Source organism: Leptonychotes weddellii, chromosome 13 (genome assembly GCF_054177405.1).
Source record: "Leptonychotes weddellii isolate Sample4059 chromosome 13, ASM5417740v2, whole genome shotgun sequence".
In the NCBI taxonomy this organism is placed as follows: Eukaryota; Metazoa; Chordata; class Mammalia; order Carnivora; family Phocidae; genus Leptonychotes; species Leptonychotes weddellii.
Window position 1 is genome coordinate 15477222 of NC_138381.1, and position 19299 is coordinate 15496520.

The following is a 19299-nucleotide window of genomic DNA, read 5'->3' on the forward strand; positions in this document are numbered from 1 at the left end:
TCAAGATTCAGCAGCAGCATCTGCCCAGAGGCAGGGAATCTACGGCCCATTCCCTCGAGGATTTGGGGCTCAAACAGGATAGCGCTCCTTGTGCTCTCACATGCGTGCAGGTCACCTGAGATGTTGTTGGAAAGCAGCTTCTGAATCAGCAGGTCTGGGCAGGGGCCTGGGATTCTGCATTTCCAGTAAGTTCCCAGGGATTTCCAGTGACCACACTTTGAGTGACCAAGACTTCCCCCAGAAAGTGCTCAATGTGTCCTGCCTTTCTACCCTCCTCCATCACACTCAACTGGCCAATAGCTAATAATAGCTGATGTCGATTGAGTTTGAATATGTGCCAGGCACTGTGCTAAGACTTCAGTGGGTCAGCTTATTGAATTATCTCAACGACCCAACAAGAGAAATCCTGTGGCTGTCCGGGCTCTGGGTCAGGGCGGGGGATGGGGGTGGGGTGCAGCCTGGCTTTAAACAGAGTCTGCCTGACCCCAGGCCCTCAGCCCTAACCACATTACATACCCTCCTAATTCCATTTTAGGTCTGAGTTCCTTAACTGTCTTGAGAACGAAAATAACCTCTGGTAACTGTGGTGGCCTCTGGTGAAGGGGCCTGAGTGGGTGGTGGGGGTAGGAAGGACGCTTACTGGTCGCTCTTGCCCTTTCCCCATGTACCTTGTGAATGTTGTACTGTGTGTGTCTGACCTACTCAAAGTGATGAACAGTTTGAAAAAACACAAGCCCACGGCCTTCATAGTCAGAACCATATACCAATATGGGGTCATTATCAGACCAGTTCCCCAGGGCAAGGGGATCAGATATCTTTCTCCAAACTGGGCATTCGACATCACTGGTGAGATGGAGAAGGTTCTTCAAGCTCCAGCTGTAGCCTTCCCATCCTCTGGGAATGTGCACAACATTCTCTTCTAAGACACTCCCCACGGACTACAGCAACAATCTTCCTGAAACCTAAATCTGGGAATATCATCCCCTTCGTTTAAAACGACAACACCTTCCCAGCCCCGGCCAAACCTTGGGGGACCCTCTCTCTACAGGACTAAATCTGAATGCTTTGCACGACATGTATGGATCTCCATAGCCAGGCGGTGGGCTCTTGCTGTGGTCTCCCTCCTCTCCTGCCCTTTCCATGAACCCCATATGCTAGTCATTCCAGATAACCGGGGTCTTCCCGGCCCCAGTGTCTTATTCATGCTCTTTCCTTGATCTGCTCTCCCGACAGCACATTTGCTGACCTCCTTAACCTTCTCTGCTTCCTTACGTGCAAAGTAAATTCCAAGAAGACAGTCTTTGCTGGCTGTTGTCCTTTTCCCAGCAGCTATGATGAGGTCTGGCACACGGAGGGCTTTCTGTAAGTTGTTCGCTGAATAAAGGAATGAAAGAATTAAGAAATGGAATGCATAGGCAGCGCATAAATGGAATCTGGATCTTTCCCTGATATGCTTGTCCTTCCTCTCTCCCTGAAGGAGAATTGATTTCTCCCATAACGTTTTATTCCTACCTCTCTGCTAGCATTCACCTTATAGTACAGCTGTTTGATCAGCTGGGCTGCTACTGTGTGAGCTGCGTGGAAACAGACTCTGGGTCTGATTCATCCGTGAGTGCCCAGGACAAACACAGTGTTGAATTAAATCTCATTAAAGAGGCAAGACAAACATGAACAATCATATCCCCCCACCCCCTCCAGTCTGCTGCCTCCACCGCATTTGCCGAGCTGGGGAGGGGGTGGGGGCGGGCTGGTGGTAAAATTGCAAATTCTGTAAGTTCCCCTTTCTGCTGATGCTTGAAAAATGATCTTTCTGAGTCAGCACAGGTATTTTGATACTGCCTTGAGATTTTGGGCCCTTTTTGTTTTTTAAGTGATGGTTTAAAAACAAGTGCTTTCACATTTACCATCAAACTGATGGTGTTGGGTGGGAAAATAACCATCATGAGAACCGCTTACTCCTTCATCACGTACATGTCTAGCTCAGGGCCTAACTCTGACAACAAATACATTAGCAGCTGGAAGAATGTCCAGCTCAGGCCTGGCCTGGTCCCTGTAAGGACATTCTGAAGTAGCTGTCACTGATTATAGGGTCCAGAAGCTGGGCAGCGACGAGAGAGATAAACCCTTGGTTGTACTGAATTCCACCATCCTGACAGACTGCTTACCACAGAAGCAAGCGGAACTTCCAGAAGACAGCCAGCCTCCCTAGAATGATCCTGCGGCTAGAACATCCTTCTAAACCTCAAGTCCACACTCCCCGTCAAGGGACAAAGCGTCACTGCTGAGCTAACTGGAGACTGTGGGGAGGGAAGGCCAATAGGACAGGCCGGGAAAGGAATGGGTTGCTGTAGTGGGTTGAAAATTGTCCTCCCAAATTTATGTCCACCTGGAACCTCAGAATGTGACCTTATTTGGAACTGGGGTTTTTGCAGATGTAATTAGTTAAGAGGAGGTCAAAAGACAGGAAGCATTCTTCCCTAGAGGCTTCAGAGGGAGCATGGCCCTGGGGACACCTTGATTTCAAGCTTCTGGCCTCCAGATCTGAGAGAATAATGCGTGTTGTTCTAAGTCACCCGGTTGGTGGTCATTTGTTTCCAGAGCTCTAGGAAACTGATACGGTCACCAATGGTGTGTCCAGAGATATGTCAGAAAGAAAAAATTCTGTTTTTCCTCTGCCTCCAGGACCCCTTCCAAAGTAGCTCAGGGGACTAGGGTTGCCTCAAGGGTGAAGTGAAGATGGTGGTAAGGGCCGTGATGAGGAAAGCAAACAGATGGAAAGAAAAAGGAGTCTGTTCTTATTTCTGTTGAGGCAGGACAATAATTTTTAGTTGGATTTTGTTGAGAGAGGAGTTTTCTAAATTCCTTTCTTCTTAGATCAGGGAGCCGTATGTCTGCACACTCAGTGGGACCGCGTGAGGGTTCGGACAAGGGTACGCAGCCCTTGGAAAGTGCCCTCGGAGATGCTGGGACAAAAGGCTGACAGAGTCAGGGCCCAGGGGGCACATCCACCCAGACTTTACATCTTCCGGCATCAGGATTGTGTTGGCACCAGCTAAGGGAAACTGCGAGAACAGATCTTGCCCCTGCTTCCATTTTGGGACATGCGGAGTAGCCACCACCCATGTACCCGTATGGACAAGTCGGACACCATCTCCTACAGGGGCAGGAGCAGAACCAGGCAGAACTAAGGGCCGGGGCATTCCCTAAAGGAATGTTCAAGTTATTGGATCAGAGGTGGGGCCTAGGCAGAGAGAAAACTGTTACTCCCCACACAGTCCTCAAATTCCTACATGTGATTGAGAGCTCAAGAGGAAGACAAGATTAGTTACAGGAAAAAAAAAAAAAAATACAGGACTTGTATTTACTCATGCATCAGGGAAGAAATATATGAATTTCAAACCACCATCAGTGCAAATATCAGCTCAGCATATTTTTTGCTCTCCCAGCTCAAATCACTGCATTGAATCCCAGACATTGTCTTTCTTTCTTGGGTCTCCTAGCATCTCCCTAACAACTTCAGCCTCCCGAAACTTCTTTCTGAATCATTCTGTTTCCTCCACATCTACAATGGGAGAGTGGGTTTTGATGGCTCCCTGAATTTCTGGTCTAATCATCATATTCCTCCTTGCTCTCCACCCAGCCTTTGGTTCCGTACATCTTTACAGGGCAGGTGTTTTCAACTTAACCCTTCAACTGCACATTGCAACTGTTCAACGCTGTGTCCGTGGTCACCTTCACCTCCAGTGCTTGGTGCCCACGGGTGCACGTATGCTGATGTCTTCTGGAGAGTCTGTTTAGAACCTCAGTTGCTCATGGTAGAAACAAGAGGTGCTTCTCTCTCTCTACTCAAAAAAGAACAGATGGCTCAGTTTAGATCTAAAGAAGACCGAGCCCAACCAAGCAACAAATTATTAGAGATGAAGAAGACTTATATTTTAGTAGAAAATACATATTAACCAAAGCACAGGACCCTCGGGCAACTTTTCAGGTGGCAGATCAACATCTCAACAGAGAATGAGAAGAGAACCATACTCCAAAGAGGCAAAACCTTCCTGCCTGGGTTGGCAAAGAGACATTGGCCCAAGAACAAATTGGATAGATGTCACTGATTTGGCCTATTTTCTGAGCACCTGCTATGTGTGCCTCACACCAGGCTGAGTAAGACTACCTAGGACATTTTGCTTCTGCCGAACACAGCTGTCTCCGAATCGAATCGGGTAGCTGTGTTGCTTTCTGGGTATCTGTACCCTTCTAGAACTGAACTCTCTGGGGAGACATTTTCTAACCAGAAGCCAAAGCTGGGCACGGAGCTATCCTGCTGCTTACTGTAAGAGACAGAGGACCTTCAAGCCCCCAGGCTTGCATTTTCTCCTCATTTTTGGTAATGACCATCCAAGATAAGTGACCTGCCTGTATTTACATTTAAATTCAGATTTCCCACGTGCCCATCATGGCTGTGCACCATGAGACTGCATAGGCAGGGTAGTAATGTTGTAACCATGACAGGTATTTCCTGTTTCTAAAGTTTATAAGAACTTGCTTTGTACAATGTATTATTGTCAGTGCGGTACAGTAATTGCTACTATGTTGGTTTTGATTTTGCTCACAAATTCTAGAAACTGTAAAGAGAGAGATTGATTTGAAAATGCTCTCCTAGAACCTGACTAAGGGTTAGTTCTCTCCCCCCACCCCGCACCCCACGTTATCCCATCTGAAATCTACATAGAAGTTTCAGGCTGTGGGAAGTAAACGGTACCACACAACTCACCCCCAGCGCACGACCAATAGCAGGAATTCAGTCCGTGGCCCCCGTGGGCCCCGAAGAGGAGATCGGTGGCCTCAAGGGGGTCTGGTAGCCCCTGCAATGATACACAAAACTGTGTAGGTAAAACAAGATCTGGGGGAAGAAGAAGAAGCCGTAACTTTTCTCAACCCCAGAAAGCATTAGCAGGGTTGGGGGCTGATCGTCCCTGCCCTTCTGCTCTGTGGCTGTGAGGATTTTCATCGGCCTGGACTAGGTCTGTGAGCCTCCAGAACTTGGCAGGTGGGCTTGAGGGGCCCTATGTCGGAGCAGCGCAGCCTACTGGGAACACAGAGTGCTCACTGCACCCAGGAGGGAGGAGCTGCAGTGCGGGAGAAAGGACGAGAATCAGGGAATCAGGACATCAGGCCCCACAGTGACCAGCCCACCGTCTCCTCGCTGGTCCTCTCTGGGGTCCGCACAGGCTCGTTCTGGATCAGGTACGTGGGTATGACGCCAGGCTGTGTCTTCTCCTCTAATAGCTCTCATAGTTCACAGAGAGGATTAGATCTGGAAGCCTTACGAGTCCAGGGGAAATCCGGTTCCAAGGAGAAGGTGAGGTTTAAGCCTCATTTCAGTGTTTGTGTTGTTTACAAGGCAGCAGGACATAGAACACCAGGGCCATCCGGGCCAAGAGATGCCGTCCAGCCTCTCACTTTACTGTGGAAAACGCTGCCTCCGAGGGACCCAGTGACTTCTCCAAAGCCACTTTCCATGGCGCAGCAGATCCAGGACCAGAGCCAGGTTTTCTAAGGCTCACTCCTCCATTTCTCACCGATTCCACTTTCCTTTAACCTCCTCATCCAATCCCCATCTCCCCAAGACAGCAAAAAACCGAGAGACTATTCAGAAAAGGAATTCAAGAAAAATCATGGGCCTTCCCAACTCTGTTTTCCTTATGTTTGCATATCTCCCCGAGAATTTCCAGATACACCTGGGGAAAGAGGAAGGCTGCTTTTCTGACTTGTTGTACTTGGCAGTTGAATACTGTAGAGGTCTTCTCGTGTGTTGGGATAGCTGGTATATTTGTCCTTAACCTTACTTACACAACCCCAAGTCCCAGAGGTGTACTTTTCTATGGCATTCTACAGATGTTAACTATGTTAACATACATAAAGCACTTAGCATAGTATCTGCCCCGTGTTAAGGGCCACACAGGGCTTAGTGATTGGTAGTAGTAATAGCACCTGCCTCCCATCATCTGAGAGGCACAAGATACAGGTAGATCTCCTGGCTCACACGCTGATGGTCCTTCGCTCACACCATGTTTCCAGACAAAGATCCACTGAATGTACAAGAGCCCCTCGGCCCTAGGAAAGGACATTTGTTACGGAAACCCAGTCCCCTCCCAATAAAAAGATCCAAGTGGCATTTTACAAACTCTACCACCTTTCCAAGAAGTCAGGACGGGATTGGAACGCCAGCGGGCTGCAGATTTCTGGTCTCCTGGGAGGGAACGGCATGAAGAGAAGCAGGTCAAATGACAGGGGTGTTCAGGATCAGGTTTCAGGGTGAGGATTTTAGACGAGTGTCCTCCACGTTCTTCTGTGTTATTTTACCGTTCAAAGACGTGAAGTGAAGCTCCTTTCTGGGCAACCTGGCAACTCCTAAAAATAAATTCAGGTTCCTGAAATATTCTAGTTTGCCTGTAAGCTTGTTTTGGCTGGGCGCCAGGCTATTTCAGTGTTGCCACCCCAGGTGGTATGGATTTGATCTATCGAATGACCGAACGACTGAATGACGCTATGCCCGTAGTGAGGGCTCGGCAGATACCGAGGAAAGGTGAGCCGTGGGCGAGGCTGCAGCCGCCCAGGATGGCCGGGAGAGGGGAGGGTCCCGGGGAAGGTTCCTGGAACGACGAGGCGGGGGAGATGGATGATGCGTAGACAACTGGCGAAGAACACGGTGCTATTTATGTCTAGTCTAGATAAGGAAGAAAGAGCATTCAAAGAACATTTAAAAAGAAACAGGAATTAGAGACAGAAAATTATCCCCACCAGAGTACACATCAGCCTCTGGCAGTGTTCCCAGCTGAAGCAAGGATCTAAGTGGCTCGACCCTCCTAGCTCTGGGTTGTTGTATTTGGCCCTTAGAACCTTGGCCTCTCCTTTGATGACCCATCTTCTCACATTTCCCTGTTCTCCCCCCCTTCCCTTAACTTCAAGTTCACCTTGCCTCAGGCCTTTTTGATCCCTTGGCATTTAGACCAGCCCCTGGAGTCCCCTTTCCAGGAGCCACACCCCTTGCCCTTTGTGACATTAGCCGTCAGACTAATATCTACCCAAAGCCACCCAGATGCCTCCAGAAGGTCTCCAGGACCAACCTCATGTGCCTTTTCCTTTTCCTTCATCCCCCAGCAGTGTATTTTCCTCTTGTGTCCATAAGAGAGCTTTTAGCTGCAGTGAACAGAATAGCCAATTACTACTACTACATAAGGATCCTTGCCGCTCACTTCACCAGAAGTCTGGGTAGAAGGTCTCAGTGTTGTTCCAGTGGCCCAAGGATGCCTGCAAGCTCCCAAGTCTTTTCTCTCGTTCTGCTTCACTAACCACAGCGTGTTGACTTTCATTTTTGTGATGGTTGCCTCTTGACGGGAAGATGATAGCTCGACACCAGGCATCACATCTTCATGACAGGAAGAAGGATGGGGGTAGGCAAGGTACCTGCCCTATCTGTGCCTTCTATAAGGAAAGCAAAGCCTCCTCAGAAGTCCCTTAGCAGAACGCCCCTTGTGTCTCATTAGCAAGAACTAACCCCTTGGCCCCATCTAGCTATGCATCTAGCGAATTAAGTGGTTTTCCAGCTTTTTTGGCTAAAGGTAGCAAGGGAGAAGGGGATTGGGGATGCTGTTGAGTTAGTCAACCACAGTGCCTACCACATCTGCCACACTTCGCTCAGTAAAGGAGATTTCCTGAGACTGCAGAGAATGTCCAAGAACTATCTGAGAGTTAATACAAGTAATATAAAGGTACAACATCTGGGGACATCTGGGTGGCTCAGGTGGTTAAGTGTCCGACTTGATTTCGGCTCAGGTTATGATCTCATGGCTCATGAGATCGAGCCCCACGTCAGGCTCCATGATCAGCGGAGAGTCTGCTTGAGATTCTTTCTCTCCCTCTCCCTCTGCCCCTCCTCACTCTCTCTCTGGGAAAAAAAAAAAAAAGAATGCAACGTCTGGTCTTGGCACGGCAGGGATTGTATCCGTGGAGTAGAAGAGAATTAGGTGGTGACCTTATTTCCTCTCCTGGAGCAGCACCGATAGCTAAAATCCATCCATTTGGCCGTTGGCTCAACTCGTCAAGAATTGTTATTTATCTTTTCCGTGTACATCTTGTCTCTTCAGCTGGATTATAAGCTATTTGAGAAGAGGGATCTTATCTCTTCCCAACTTCTATTGTTAGTGACTAAATTAGTCCCATGCACTTTATAGGCACTGAGGACTCGTTCATGAAGAGGAGTGTAACTCTGAACACCACGGGGTGGACGAAGAGGCGACACACCTTTCCTAAGGGATCCTCCTCAGGAGGCCAAAGGTTTGAAAAGACCAGCGAAGGAAACAATGCGTTAGTAGAATGGGAGGCATGTTGATAGAGAGGGGGTTGGAAAATGCCGTACAAGCGGAGGGTCGGTTTTCAAGGCCAGTACCGCTTTCAAAAACAGGTTTGGAAGTGTTACTAAATTTGGTTCACCGTTTCCTTTCCTTGCATTCATTCATATGTTTATTCATGCAGCAAAGTTAACGGAGCCCCTACTGTGGGCTAAGGTTCTGGAAATTCAGAAATGAGTAACAGAGTCCCTGCTCTTAGAGCTTGTGAGGAAGCTGACAGATAAACAAGGGGTCACGTTGCATAACAAGGACCATTACAGTCTTCCACCCAAAGTGTCTCAGGAGCCCAGAAGTGCTAGCTTTCAAATTAAGGGGGGGTTCCCAGCCTCTTGGTGGTGTTTGCCTTATCTTCTCTTGTTAGAAAACTCGAGTTGGAAAGGGCTTTATAGCCAGACAGACTTGGCATTAAATCCTGGTTCTGCCATTCACGGTGGGACCTTGGGGAGATTTCTAGCCCCTGAACATCAGCGACCTCATGTGTCAATTCTCAATTGACTGCCCCTCGGCTCCTCATGCACCCTTCCCAGGATGCTTACTGAGCACAGAATTTCATTAACCATTTCTCTGTTCAAGTAAGCCCAGTGTGAAGCCTTCTCAGCAGAGGGTGCTGGAAGGACACTGCAGGAGAAGGACGACCCTTGGCATTTTCAGCATGGGGTGTGTGTGTGGGTGTGTGTTCACCCCTCAGAGCTGGCAGCAGCCAAGGGGCTCAGAACATGGCCTATCTGCAACCTTGTAGCCTTGGCCTGGGGATGATCTTGCAGCCCTCTCTACTCGGGAACCAGAGCTCTGTGTGGCCCCCTCTCTATACCAACATCCGGCCTCCCGTGGCCCCAAATACACAGGGCTGTCATTCCCTGTCCCTACTCCCGCCACATGTCGCCCACCCACTGTGAAGGCCCCAGCCTCTGCCCCCACTTCGTGCCCCTGCGCTGGGTGCTGACCTCCTCTCCCCGCCTGCGTGTGGAAGGGTGGTCTGTTGCTCACCCAGCAGTTCCAGACCAACTCTGGCCTGGCTAACCCAGCGAACTTCTCTGCCATCTGGCGGCCTGTTTACACCTTCTCCAGCTAGGTCTGAGCACCTTGCAAGCTGACCTGCCTTGGTGCTCTCCCTCCCCTTAGAGCGCAGTGGGGTCTCCCAGTTACTCTTCTATGCAACTAACAATTGTTGATATTCAACTTCCCTTACTTGTACTGTGTGGTTGCTGTCTCCTGATTGGACCCAGGCTATTCACCTCATCCGTGAAGAAGAGAGGATAGTATCAGTCTTTCAGATTTACTTGACCAATCAAATGAGAAAGCCCGTGTAAAGCCCAGGGCTCACCTCTCTGCTCATCAACGTGGCTCAGTTTTCTTTTGGTCCTAGCCACTATTTTCTTTTCACAGAGAGCAAGGGAAGCTAATGTCAGCATGCCAGGGATTTGACAGGATGGTGCCGACAAATGTGTGGTTAGCCCCGGAGGAGAAGACGGAGGGTCAGAGAGGCCAGAGAGGTTACTTGGGGTCATATTATATACAATTCTGTACTGAGCTGAACTCAGGTGCCCCGTCCTCGGAGTCCACACTTCACACACCGCACTGGGCTTCCTCCTGGAGCCCCAGACCCTCCCCTTCTTTCACCTGAATGAGAACAGTCTTCTGACCAACAGAGCCTCCTGAGTCTCAGCACACACTCCATAATGAGACTAGCCGAGCAGCAGGAGAATCACTTGCTGGGGTTCTTTCACAATGACTTCACTGAGCGATCTCCTCCTAAAAGAAAGGTCTGACTCATTTGAAAGGTGTGAGTCTGTGGTTTCCCTCTCTCTCTCTAAGTCAGTCTCTGAATGAGACCCAAGGAGCCAGCCCTTGGAACCGAGTCTCAGCCTTGACAAGTATGCACTAGGCTGTTAAAGGCTCCACTTTGAGAAAAGCCCATTGTTTCAAATCAAATTGATGGAGTTTCACATCAGCAGCGGACCGTTTGTGTGGTTTGTTGCTTGGACATAATTTCCAAAAGGCCAGCAGTCTTTGTTCTGCTCACTGATGCTTCCCCAGTGCTTAGAATAGAACTTGGTACATAGTAGATGCTCAGTAAACGTTTGTCTGGTGGATGAATTTACACAGTCAAGGATTTGCCATACTTCTTTTTTTTTTATTTTTTTTTAAAGATTTTATTTATTTATTTGAGACAGAGAGAATGAGAGAGAGAGAGAGCACATGAGAGGGGGAGGGTCAGAGGGAGAAGCAGGCTCCCTGCCCAGCAGGGAGCCCGATGCGGGACTCGATCCAGGGACTCCAGGATCATGACCTGAGCCGAAGGCAGTCGCGTAACCAACTGAGCCACCCAGGCGCCCCTGCCATACTTCTTTACACATGTGAGGCTTCACTAGGCTGTTTTAAAGTGGGATTTTATTTTCAGAGCAAGAGAGGGGAGGAGAGAGTATACGTTAACAGGAACATGACTGTTTTGGAAATCAAGGCATGCTACCATGGCTATGCTGATATATCCCAATGACCAAACTCCCCCTGATCAAAACTCATTCGTCCTGTGATGCACCCTCTCCAGAGACTAGTGTCTGCTAGGTATCAGCCTATAACTCTGTCGTTTGGTGATGAGCAATAATGGGTGGGTAGCATCCCAGTAAGTAACATAGTGGCTTTTTAACGGGAGCCCTTTGGGAAAAAATTGTCCAGTGCCTGGCAGAGAGTTCTATACGAGGCAGCTACTTCATAAATGTCTGTTGGCACTGATGATAATGCAATGATGACAGGACCTTAAAATAAAGGACTGACATAGGCCGTGGAAATTCGGGCCAGGGAAGAAGGCTCAGGAGAGGGTCCTGGTGTTTTTAACTGGACAGTCTTCCCTCATGTCTCAAATCATGACCAGGAAACTACCCACACTTTCTATGCTTGATATTTCAGTATATTTTGTACTACAGCTCGTTACGAAAAAACTGAACCAAAAAAGCGAATGGAAAGAGCATTCTCTATATGTGCTACAGAGGTTCAGGTATAGAGGTGAGAACATATACATCTTAAACTTCTTGACACTAAGAAAAAAAGAAACAAACCCTTGTTTCTTATTTCCCAGAAGTGAGCTTCCTTGTTTTCCCTTTTCCATTTTAATGTGATGGGGGCTATAGAAAGAAAGTAAATACATTTTTCTTTTTAAGAAACCCTGGGATGCAAGCCAGTAGTGCCCTGGCTTCTGGTTAAAAGTCTTTTTTTAAAATAGAGTTTTCCCAAAGTCGGGAGCAGATGGAAGTCCAAAGCCCTTCAGATTTAGAGGTTTAATGGGTGACATTGGCTTGAGCTGCCTGAACGTGCATGGTTCATTCATTTACTCTTTCCTTCAACAAGCGCTTATGGTGCACCTGGTGCTAATTGCTCTTACAGGCTTGAAGACGACACAGAAAGGGAGCTCCTTCCCGATGGGCAGTTTGTCGGTGCTGTGTCCGCGTCACCGGGGACGCTCCCTGGTACCCTGGAGGCCGTCAATAAACATTTGTTGAATCGACCATGGTCCCAGCCCTCCTGGAGTGTATAGCGCGGGAAATTATCCTAAATTTCTTCTTGTTCATTTAGCGCTTGTATGCCAATAAGATCAGAATTAAATGAACATCAGGGTGCGTTTAAGGAGGAGATAAGGAGGGAATCGGTGGTGGCGGCAGGCAGCCTTGGGGGAGTGTGGAGGGCGGTGAGGCTATGTCCTTCTTTCCCCACTGGTAGTACGTAAACGGGTTGCCTGCAGGGCAAGAAGACCCAAGATCTCCCCTGTGATTTATGGGAAGGAGCCTCAGGACTTGGAGCCACACCGTACCCAGGATCATTCCAGGTTGGCTTTGTCATACACTGGGAGACTCTGTCTCCTCCCCTCTATAAGCCCATTTATCAGTTTCTGCACATTTGAAGAGGGCTGTTCCAAAGTGGGACTCCTGGGAGCAAAGACAGAGGTACTTGCCAAAATTTAGCAGCAATTCCCTTTTTGTTGGCTGGGCATGATTTTGAGGTGTGTTGAAATAATTGATGAGCTAAAAGTTTTAAGAGACAAGAATGTAGTCCAAGATCTTGTTGCTTCCTTAAACAATAGCCAACGTCACAAAACAGTCAGGGTTTACTCCTCACAAAGTGAGCTAGCTAGCTTCCTTCCATTCTTTCCTTCCTTCCTTCCTTCCTCCTTCCATTCCTTCCTTCTTCCACCCCTTTCTCTCTCTCTCTCTTCCCCTGAATCTTCGACTTCTCGTGGACATGGTCTGCTTGCCACAGGGCATCTGTTTTAAAGGGGAAGAGGCATTCTAGGATTTTATAACCTTCCTGGGAGATAATTGGCAGCACTGGTGACCAGACATAAACCTGTTACTTCATTAGAGGCAGATTCAAAGGACAGGCCTTTCTCTGTTCTTTAGTAACATTATTAACCAGCAAGCTGCCATATCTTGGGGACAAAGGTCGTTCATTACTACTTTAAGCACTGTATATTTCACGTGAAATATATCTTTCTGGAGAGATGCACACAGGCTCTGGTGACTTCACTTGATCAGAATAGTTTATATTCAATTTATTTCTGTCTTTTTTTCCTGAGAGAGAGACAAGAAAGCATTAAATGATGACGGTCAGAAGGCTTTTTGCTTATAATGGGGAATTTGACCAAGGGTCCCCTGGAACATAGTTGCTTAAATGTGCATTTCTCCAGGAAGTCTCTAATAGCTAGAGAGGGTTTGGGGACCAGTGTTTAGATTTCAATCATTCCTGCTACTCCTCTTGTCCATTATGACAGTCATCGAGGATTAACATTCTTGGGCTCGCAGGAATGCTCAATTGGGGGCTCTCCTAGGAACAAGTCTATTAATATCACTTTCATCTTCCTAGGTGCAAATTCAGGAAACAGTCAGGGAGGGAGACTTTCTCAGCCAGTTGCCAGCGTTCTCAGATCCTGCTGGGGAGCAGTCTGCATTTGCTGGGACCACAACAAATTCCTTCCCCAATGTAGGAGGGGTCGACGAGGAGGACACATCATTGGCCCAACACCTGGAGCTAGGAAGCTGTACTCGATGCCCACAGCATGGAGAAAAGCAGTACAGAAAAGACCACTCACTTGGAGGTTCCTGGGTAGACCTAGGATATGAGCTGAGCATCCCAGATGCCAGTAATGAAAATACATCCCCCTGGGAGCTGTCAGTGCTTCTCCCCCAGGAGGGCAGTGCTGACCCCTGGGAGCCCAAGGCTCTCTCTGTTGCTTCCCCTGACCCCACAAATACCAGCTCCACCCTGGAAACCTTATACGATGGGCCAAGGGGCAGGGAAGCAGCGAGCGTGTTGGAGCGTCTTGAAGCACGTGACCAAGGAACCTGTGAAAAGACGGATTCTCCTGTTGGAGCCTCAGCTGATAAATATTTGCCTCAGGAAATTTGCTCCATGGACTTAGAGCTGGCGGAGAGTCAAAGCAAAGTATCTGATTCCTGTTCTCATGATAACGAGATGCCAGGCATTCTTTCTCAAACACGAGGCTCTGAGCTTCCACAGTCTCCATGCAAGAGCAGCAAGGAAAGAAACTCTGCCATGCCCCCTCTTTTCACCAGTACTTTTACCTGGAACATTTCACAAAAAGCCAGGGAAGGTGGCACAGGGGAAAATTTAGCAGAGATGGAGAATGTCACCTCCACAGTGGTCTCCTTAGTACAGACTGGCCGGGAGAGGCCAAGCCCCAGCAACTCGGGAGGGTTTGAGGAAAGACAGCCTCTGTGTTCTGAGAACACGTCTTCAGTGCAGTTTCCAGAAGGCAGTGACGAGTGTCCCAGTACCAGTGCCCCAGACACTGCAGACAAGCCAGCCAGAAATGGTCCGGTTGTAATGTTTCCTCAGGAGAAGCCAATGACTTTAACTGCTAATCTTGAGTGTCTTCAGGTGACCAGGGAGAGTGGGGACACATCGACGGTTACCTTGGCCACCAAAGTCCACCCAGCCAAATACCTCCCTGTTTCAGTTGCTGAGAACAGTCATGCAGATGGTCCCAAGGAGAGTTCACCTCGGGCACCGGATGAAAATATTTGCCAGCTTCCTTCCAGTGCACAGTTGGGTCATATTTTAAATGATTCCACAACCACATCTTTAGAAGAGCCCTTTTGCAAGGGTCCCAGTGGACCAGGGGTCCACGTCCATGTACCTCAGCTCCCAGAAGTAGAGGGTTTCTGCTGCAGTTCCCCTCTTCAGACTGATAACCATTCTGGAAATAAGAGCCTGACAGTGGACAGAGCAGACAGTAGGAGCCGTGAAGAGAATTTCCAAGACAAGGAAAGTGAAACAACACAGAGGATCCAGCAGGAGAGCTTACCCCAACAGAGTTCTCCTCCTGAAGATGATTTCCGAGAAAGTTGGCCCACGACACCTGTTGCCCAAGGGGAAATAGACCCAGTGTCCTTGGACCGCTTATCAGCAAACTCCAGGGAGGAGAGAGGACAGAGCTCAGGCCTGGGGACTAGCGTGTGCAAGGTGGCTGAAGCCCCTGTGGAAGATAGGGGTCAGGCTCCAAGCCACACCCCAGCTCTCTCTAATATCCCCCTGGAAGAGTCAGGAGGAAGCGGGCCAGGACTCTGGAAAGCAGACAGCAAGCTGAAGGTTATACCTCTGGAAGCTTCCATTCCAGAAGTCTGGCCACCAACACAACCGACAGGTTCCGAGTACGAGGAGTTGGAAGCTGGTCCCATAATTCCTGACAGGGTCTGGGCTGTATCGGACGTTCTCAAGGCTCACAGCCCTCAGGCTGAGTCTGGCTCAGTCCTTGCTAATAACAGAGAAACCCATGAAAATGGAAAACCAGCCAGCCGTGCATATTGGAGTAGTCTTTCTTCCGAGTATTTGAGCCAACCCAGACTCCTAGAGTCATCTGTGGATCCTTTAGACAAAAAGGAATTATATGTCACAGATTTGCTATCAGAGACTTGCAAAACTGGAAAGAGGGAAAATATTAACAGTGTGAGTCAAAACCGAGAGAAAAACCGAATCCAGGCGGATCACACTGCCTTCTTTAAATGGTTTCTGACCAGTCCTAAAATTGTAGAGTCCTCTGTGGATCCCACGGATGAAGCAGATGTGATGGTGTGCGCCTGGGCTGAGACAGCAGGGCCTTCGGCATCCACGCCAGCTGTCATCAGAGAGGAGAGGAAACGGAATGATGGGCCCATGGGCCAGAGACCAGAAGTCCAGCCTGCCTTCTTGCAAGTCCCGAGTCCTGACGAAGGTGAGGGAACACTTCCACGCGGACGTGGAATCAGCCAAATACAAGAGGGCATCATGAGAAGCTCAGGGGAGACTGAAGGAAGTAAAAACAACAAAGCAGAATCTGTTTTCCCCACTTTACCTCTTTCTGATGGCCCTGCAGTGGTGACTCATGCATCTGTTGGAGTTGATATTCACAACTCCTCGGGTCAAATTCATGACGTCCCTGAGAAGGGTTTAGTGGAGCCCAGAAACCACCGATACGCATTTTCTGACTCAAAGGAGAGAGGAGCCGTTGAGAGTGAGTGTGGGAAACATTCACCCTCTCCCAGTGGGCTCACTCGGTTGCCTTTTATTTCATGTCCTGAAGGAAACATCACAAACTTTTCAAAAAGCCACAAAAACCAGGCACCTACAATGGAGGAGCCCCACACTGGGGAAACCAAACCCGCCGGTGCATCGGGCTCCCCAGCCGTGACCTTGGCATCCATTGCAGGTGAATGTGTATCAGAGAAGGCTCCTGAGACACTGAAGTCCCCATGTCAACAGGGCTCCAATCTGGGCTATGGGGGAAAACCAAGGGAGGAGAAGCTCAGGCACACAGCCGCCCTGACCCTCAGCTTCCCAAAGTCCCCTCCAGCAGCCAGTGGCTCTGGGGAGGTCAAGAAGCAAGAAACCTCAGGGAGTGGACATTTAGCTGAGGGGGTGAAGAAGAAAATTCTGTCCAGGGTGGCCACCCTGAGGCTGCGATTGGAAGAGAAGGAGAATGTCAGAAAGAGTTCAACCTTTCTCAAGAGGATTCCTGAACTTGAAACATCGGCATCAGGTGCAGAGGAGAAACAAGACGCAAAAAAGCCGCCTTGCAAAAGAGAAGGGAAAGGTGAGGCTCTGTCGCTCTCTGTCGTTAACGTTGGGGTTTGCGAACCAGATGTCCAGTTTCTGCGTGCAGATTGCCAGGCTCTACCTCCAGAGTTTCTGATTCAAGTTTCGGGCTGCAGAAAGTGGTTTCTAACAGGTCCCCAAGTGATCTCGAGAGAGAACCACTATAAGAGGCTGCCTGGAGGTAGGTTTAATAGAGGGAGCGTGATTAAAATGACTTTCTGTTTAATTATCCTTTAAAAAATATTTTAAAAGATAAACAGAAGCATTCATCAGTGTAGCTAATTAGTATAATTAAATAGACCACACACGAAGCAGGATTTACAGAAATAAACATTTAGGTACAATCTGGGAGTCTCCTCTTTAATTGGTGATTTTCATTAAAAACGGCTTAATTGAATCCTGGGTTTTCTTCCAAATGGGAGCATAAAATTTCTTTCCAACTCACACTCCTCTTTGTCTGAGTCTAAAGTGCCCTGGGGGCTCCGTTCCAGGTTTCAGACCACTTGAGGCTCAGGGACCTTGTAAGTGCAGTCACCTCTGCTTTGCTGGGGGTGTCACCTCAACCCCAAACTCCATCCCTGAACTGAATTTTAGCCTCGTTTATTTCAGAGCTCTTCTTTCCCTTCCCATGGGCGGGACGAGTCAGAAGAGAAGACGCCACAGCCAGGTGATGCCATCTACACATGGAGGAGCCCGACGCTGGGGGCCCCCTTAACCCAAAGTGGGGGCTTTGTTCCTCCTGCCCAAGTTTTCAGACTTCCACACTGATGCTCATTATTCCCGTGCACAGCACATGGCCCTCAGCCCCTGCTGCAGACAGGATTCAATGCAAAACTCCCTCCGAAAGTTTGGGGGCATCCAACCAGGATTCTAGGATATATGTTTTAAAACATTTAAAGTTGGGGCACCTGGGTGGCTCAGTCTGTTAAGTGTCTGCCTTCAGCTCAGGTCATGATCCTGGGGTCCTGGGATCCAGTCCCAAGTTGGTCTCCCTGCTCAGCGGGGAGTCTGTCCCTCCCTGTCTTCCTCTCCCTCAGTTTGTGGCTCTTCTCTCTCTCTCAAATAAATAAAATCGAAAAAGAAAAACCCCAAAACCAAGAACCCACATATTTGAAGAGGATGAAGTAGTATTTTAAAAGATCTCTAAAGTGGTTTCAGCCCAAAGGGAAATGTCTATTCGGAATCCTTATCGGTAGTTATTCAAGTTACCGTAGGAACAAGGACCATGCAGGTAAGCACAGGCTGGTGGAGTTTGCACTGGGTGTCTGGTGTCTGGGTCTGGGTGTGAGCACAGCGTTCTGCGGGGGGGGGGTCGCTCTCTCACCAGAGACCCCTTGGGGAATGAATTAGTATGTGTTTGTGGGGGGGTGACTCAGATGACTCAAAGAAATAAAACTGAGTACCCTTTCTTGGGGACATTCAAAGCTTTCTATTCTAGCCTTTCCCCTCAACATTTGGCCAGAATACACACAGAAGAAAAACCTGGCCACACTCCCAGGGCTTCCTTGTAGCTCCTTCCTCTCCATTCCTCCCTTTCTCCCACACAAATAGGGGACCTTTTTTTTTTTTTTTAAAGATTTTTTTTTTTTATTTATTCATTTGAGACACAGAGATACAGAGAGAGAGAGAGAGGGAGAGAGGGAGAGAGGAAGAGAGCATGAGGAGGGAGAGAGGCAGAGGGAGAGGGAGAAGCAGGCTCCCCGCTGAGCAGGAAGCCCGATGCGGGGCTCGATCCCAGGACGCTGGGATCATGACCTGAGCCGAAGGCAGACGCTTAACCATCTGAGCCACCCAGGCGCCCCAATAGGGGACCTTTCTGAAGCCCTGAGGCTTCTTGTCCAAGCCAGGTTTCTAGCTTTCCAAGACCCTCATTTCATTCTGCTGCCCACTGTATACCCTCCCCTCTATCCCCCCCAACTTTCTGTGTTCAGAACTTAGAATGGGCGGTGGACAGGGTTGGCAGCCTTAGGAACATCTGGGTATCCACAAATCATCATGAAGACTGCCACCGCATAGTGTTGGAAGGGCCCTTGAGGAATTAGGTCCCAGATGAGGAGCCAGTCTGGGTCCAAACTCTGGACCAGGAATTTGAGACCATGGGCCTCGGTACCTAGCACAGCTAGTCCCATAGGGCCATTTGCACTGAAACGGGTGTTGCCAACAATAAGCACTTGGTATGTTTTCTTTCTCTCCCATCATATTGTTAGGATCTTCAGCTACTTCCCAGTTGAGGAACTTGTTCCCTGGGCAGCCCATTATCACTTCCTGGGAAGAAAATAAGCTTTTAAATATGCATTCTCCTGCCCAAGTGTCTGTCGGCATCAAGGAGGGATGAGAGGCACCTTTAGCCCATTCGCGACTTCACAGTAGGGGGACTTGAGGGCAAGGGGCAAACAAAGCGTCAGCATTGAGGACTTCTGGCTTAGTCGTGGATTACGTCATGCTTTGGGTTACCACAGCTGCGGAGTTAGGGGACTTGGTTTGTAGAAGACTGACACCACATTTCCACATTTGGCAGTAACCTTAACTGCCAAATCATTCTGCCCACCTGGGTGGGTCAGCCGTCCCTGTCCCGTTCTAATGTCCGTGCTGCCACCCAGTGGCTGCCCTGAGTAATGACACATTTCCCTGGCCTGCAGCGCGCTCATCCCTGATTGAGAAAGGCGATATTCAAAGAGCGCAGGCTAACCCCCTGGGGAATGGTTTCCTGCTTGCTTCCATTCCATTCAAGAAGACACTTCTCGGGGCGCCTGGGTGGCTCAGTTGTTAAGCGTCTGCCTTCGGCTCAGGTCATGATCCCAGGGTCCTG

General features: G+C 49.0%; 1 protein-coding gene across 4 annotated transcripts in view; it reads left to right on the top strand.

Moving 5' to 3' along the window:
- The window catches only part of ALPK2 (alpha kinase 2), an 82330-nt gene extending 63039 nt beyond the window's left edge, over window positions 1-19291 (top strand). For all 4 annotated transcript variants that reach the window (XM_081801117.1, XM_081801118.1, XM_081801119.1 and 1 more), the window contains 2 exons: window positions 13263-16488; window positions 17100-19291. In XM_081801117.1, coding sequence (XP_081657243.1) covers window positions 13263-16488; window positions 17100-17161 — 3288 coding nt within the window. In that variant the 3' untranslated portion in view covers window positions 17162-19291. The remainder of the gene's footprint in view (window positions 1-13262; window positions 16489-17099) is intronic.
- Window positions 19292-19299: the final 8 nt, after the last annotated feature.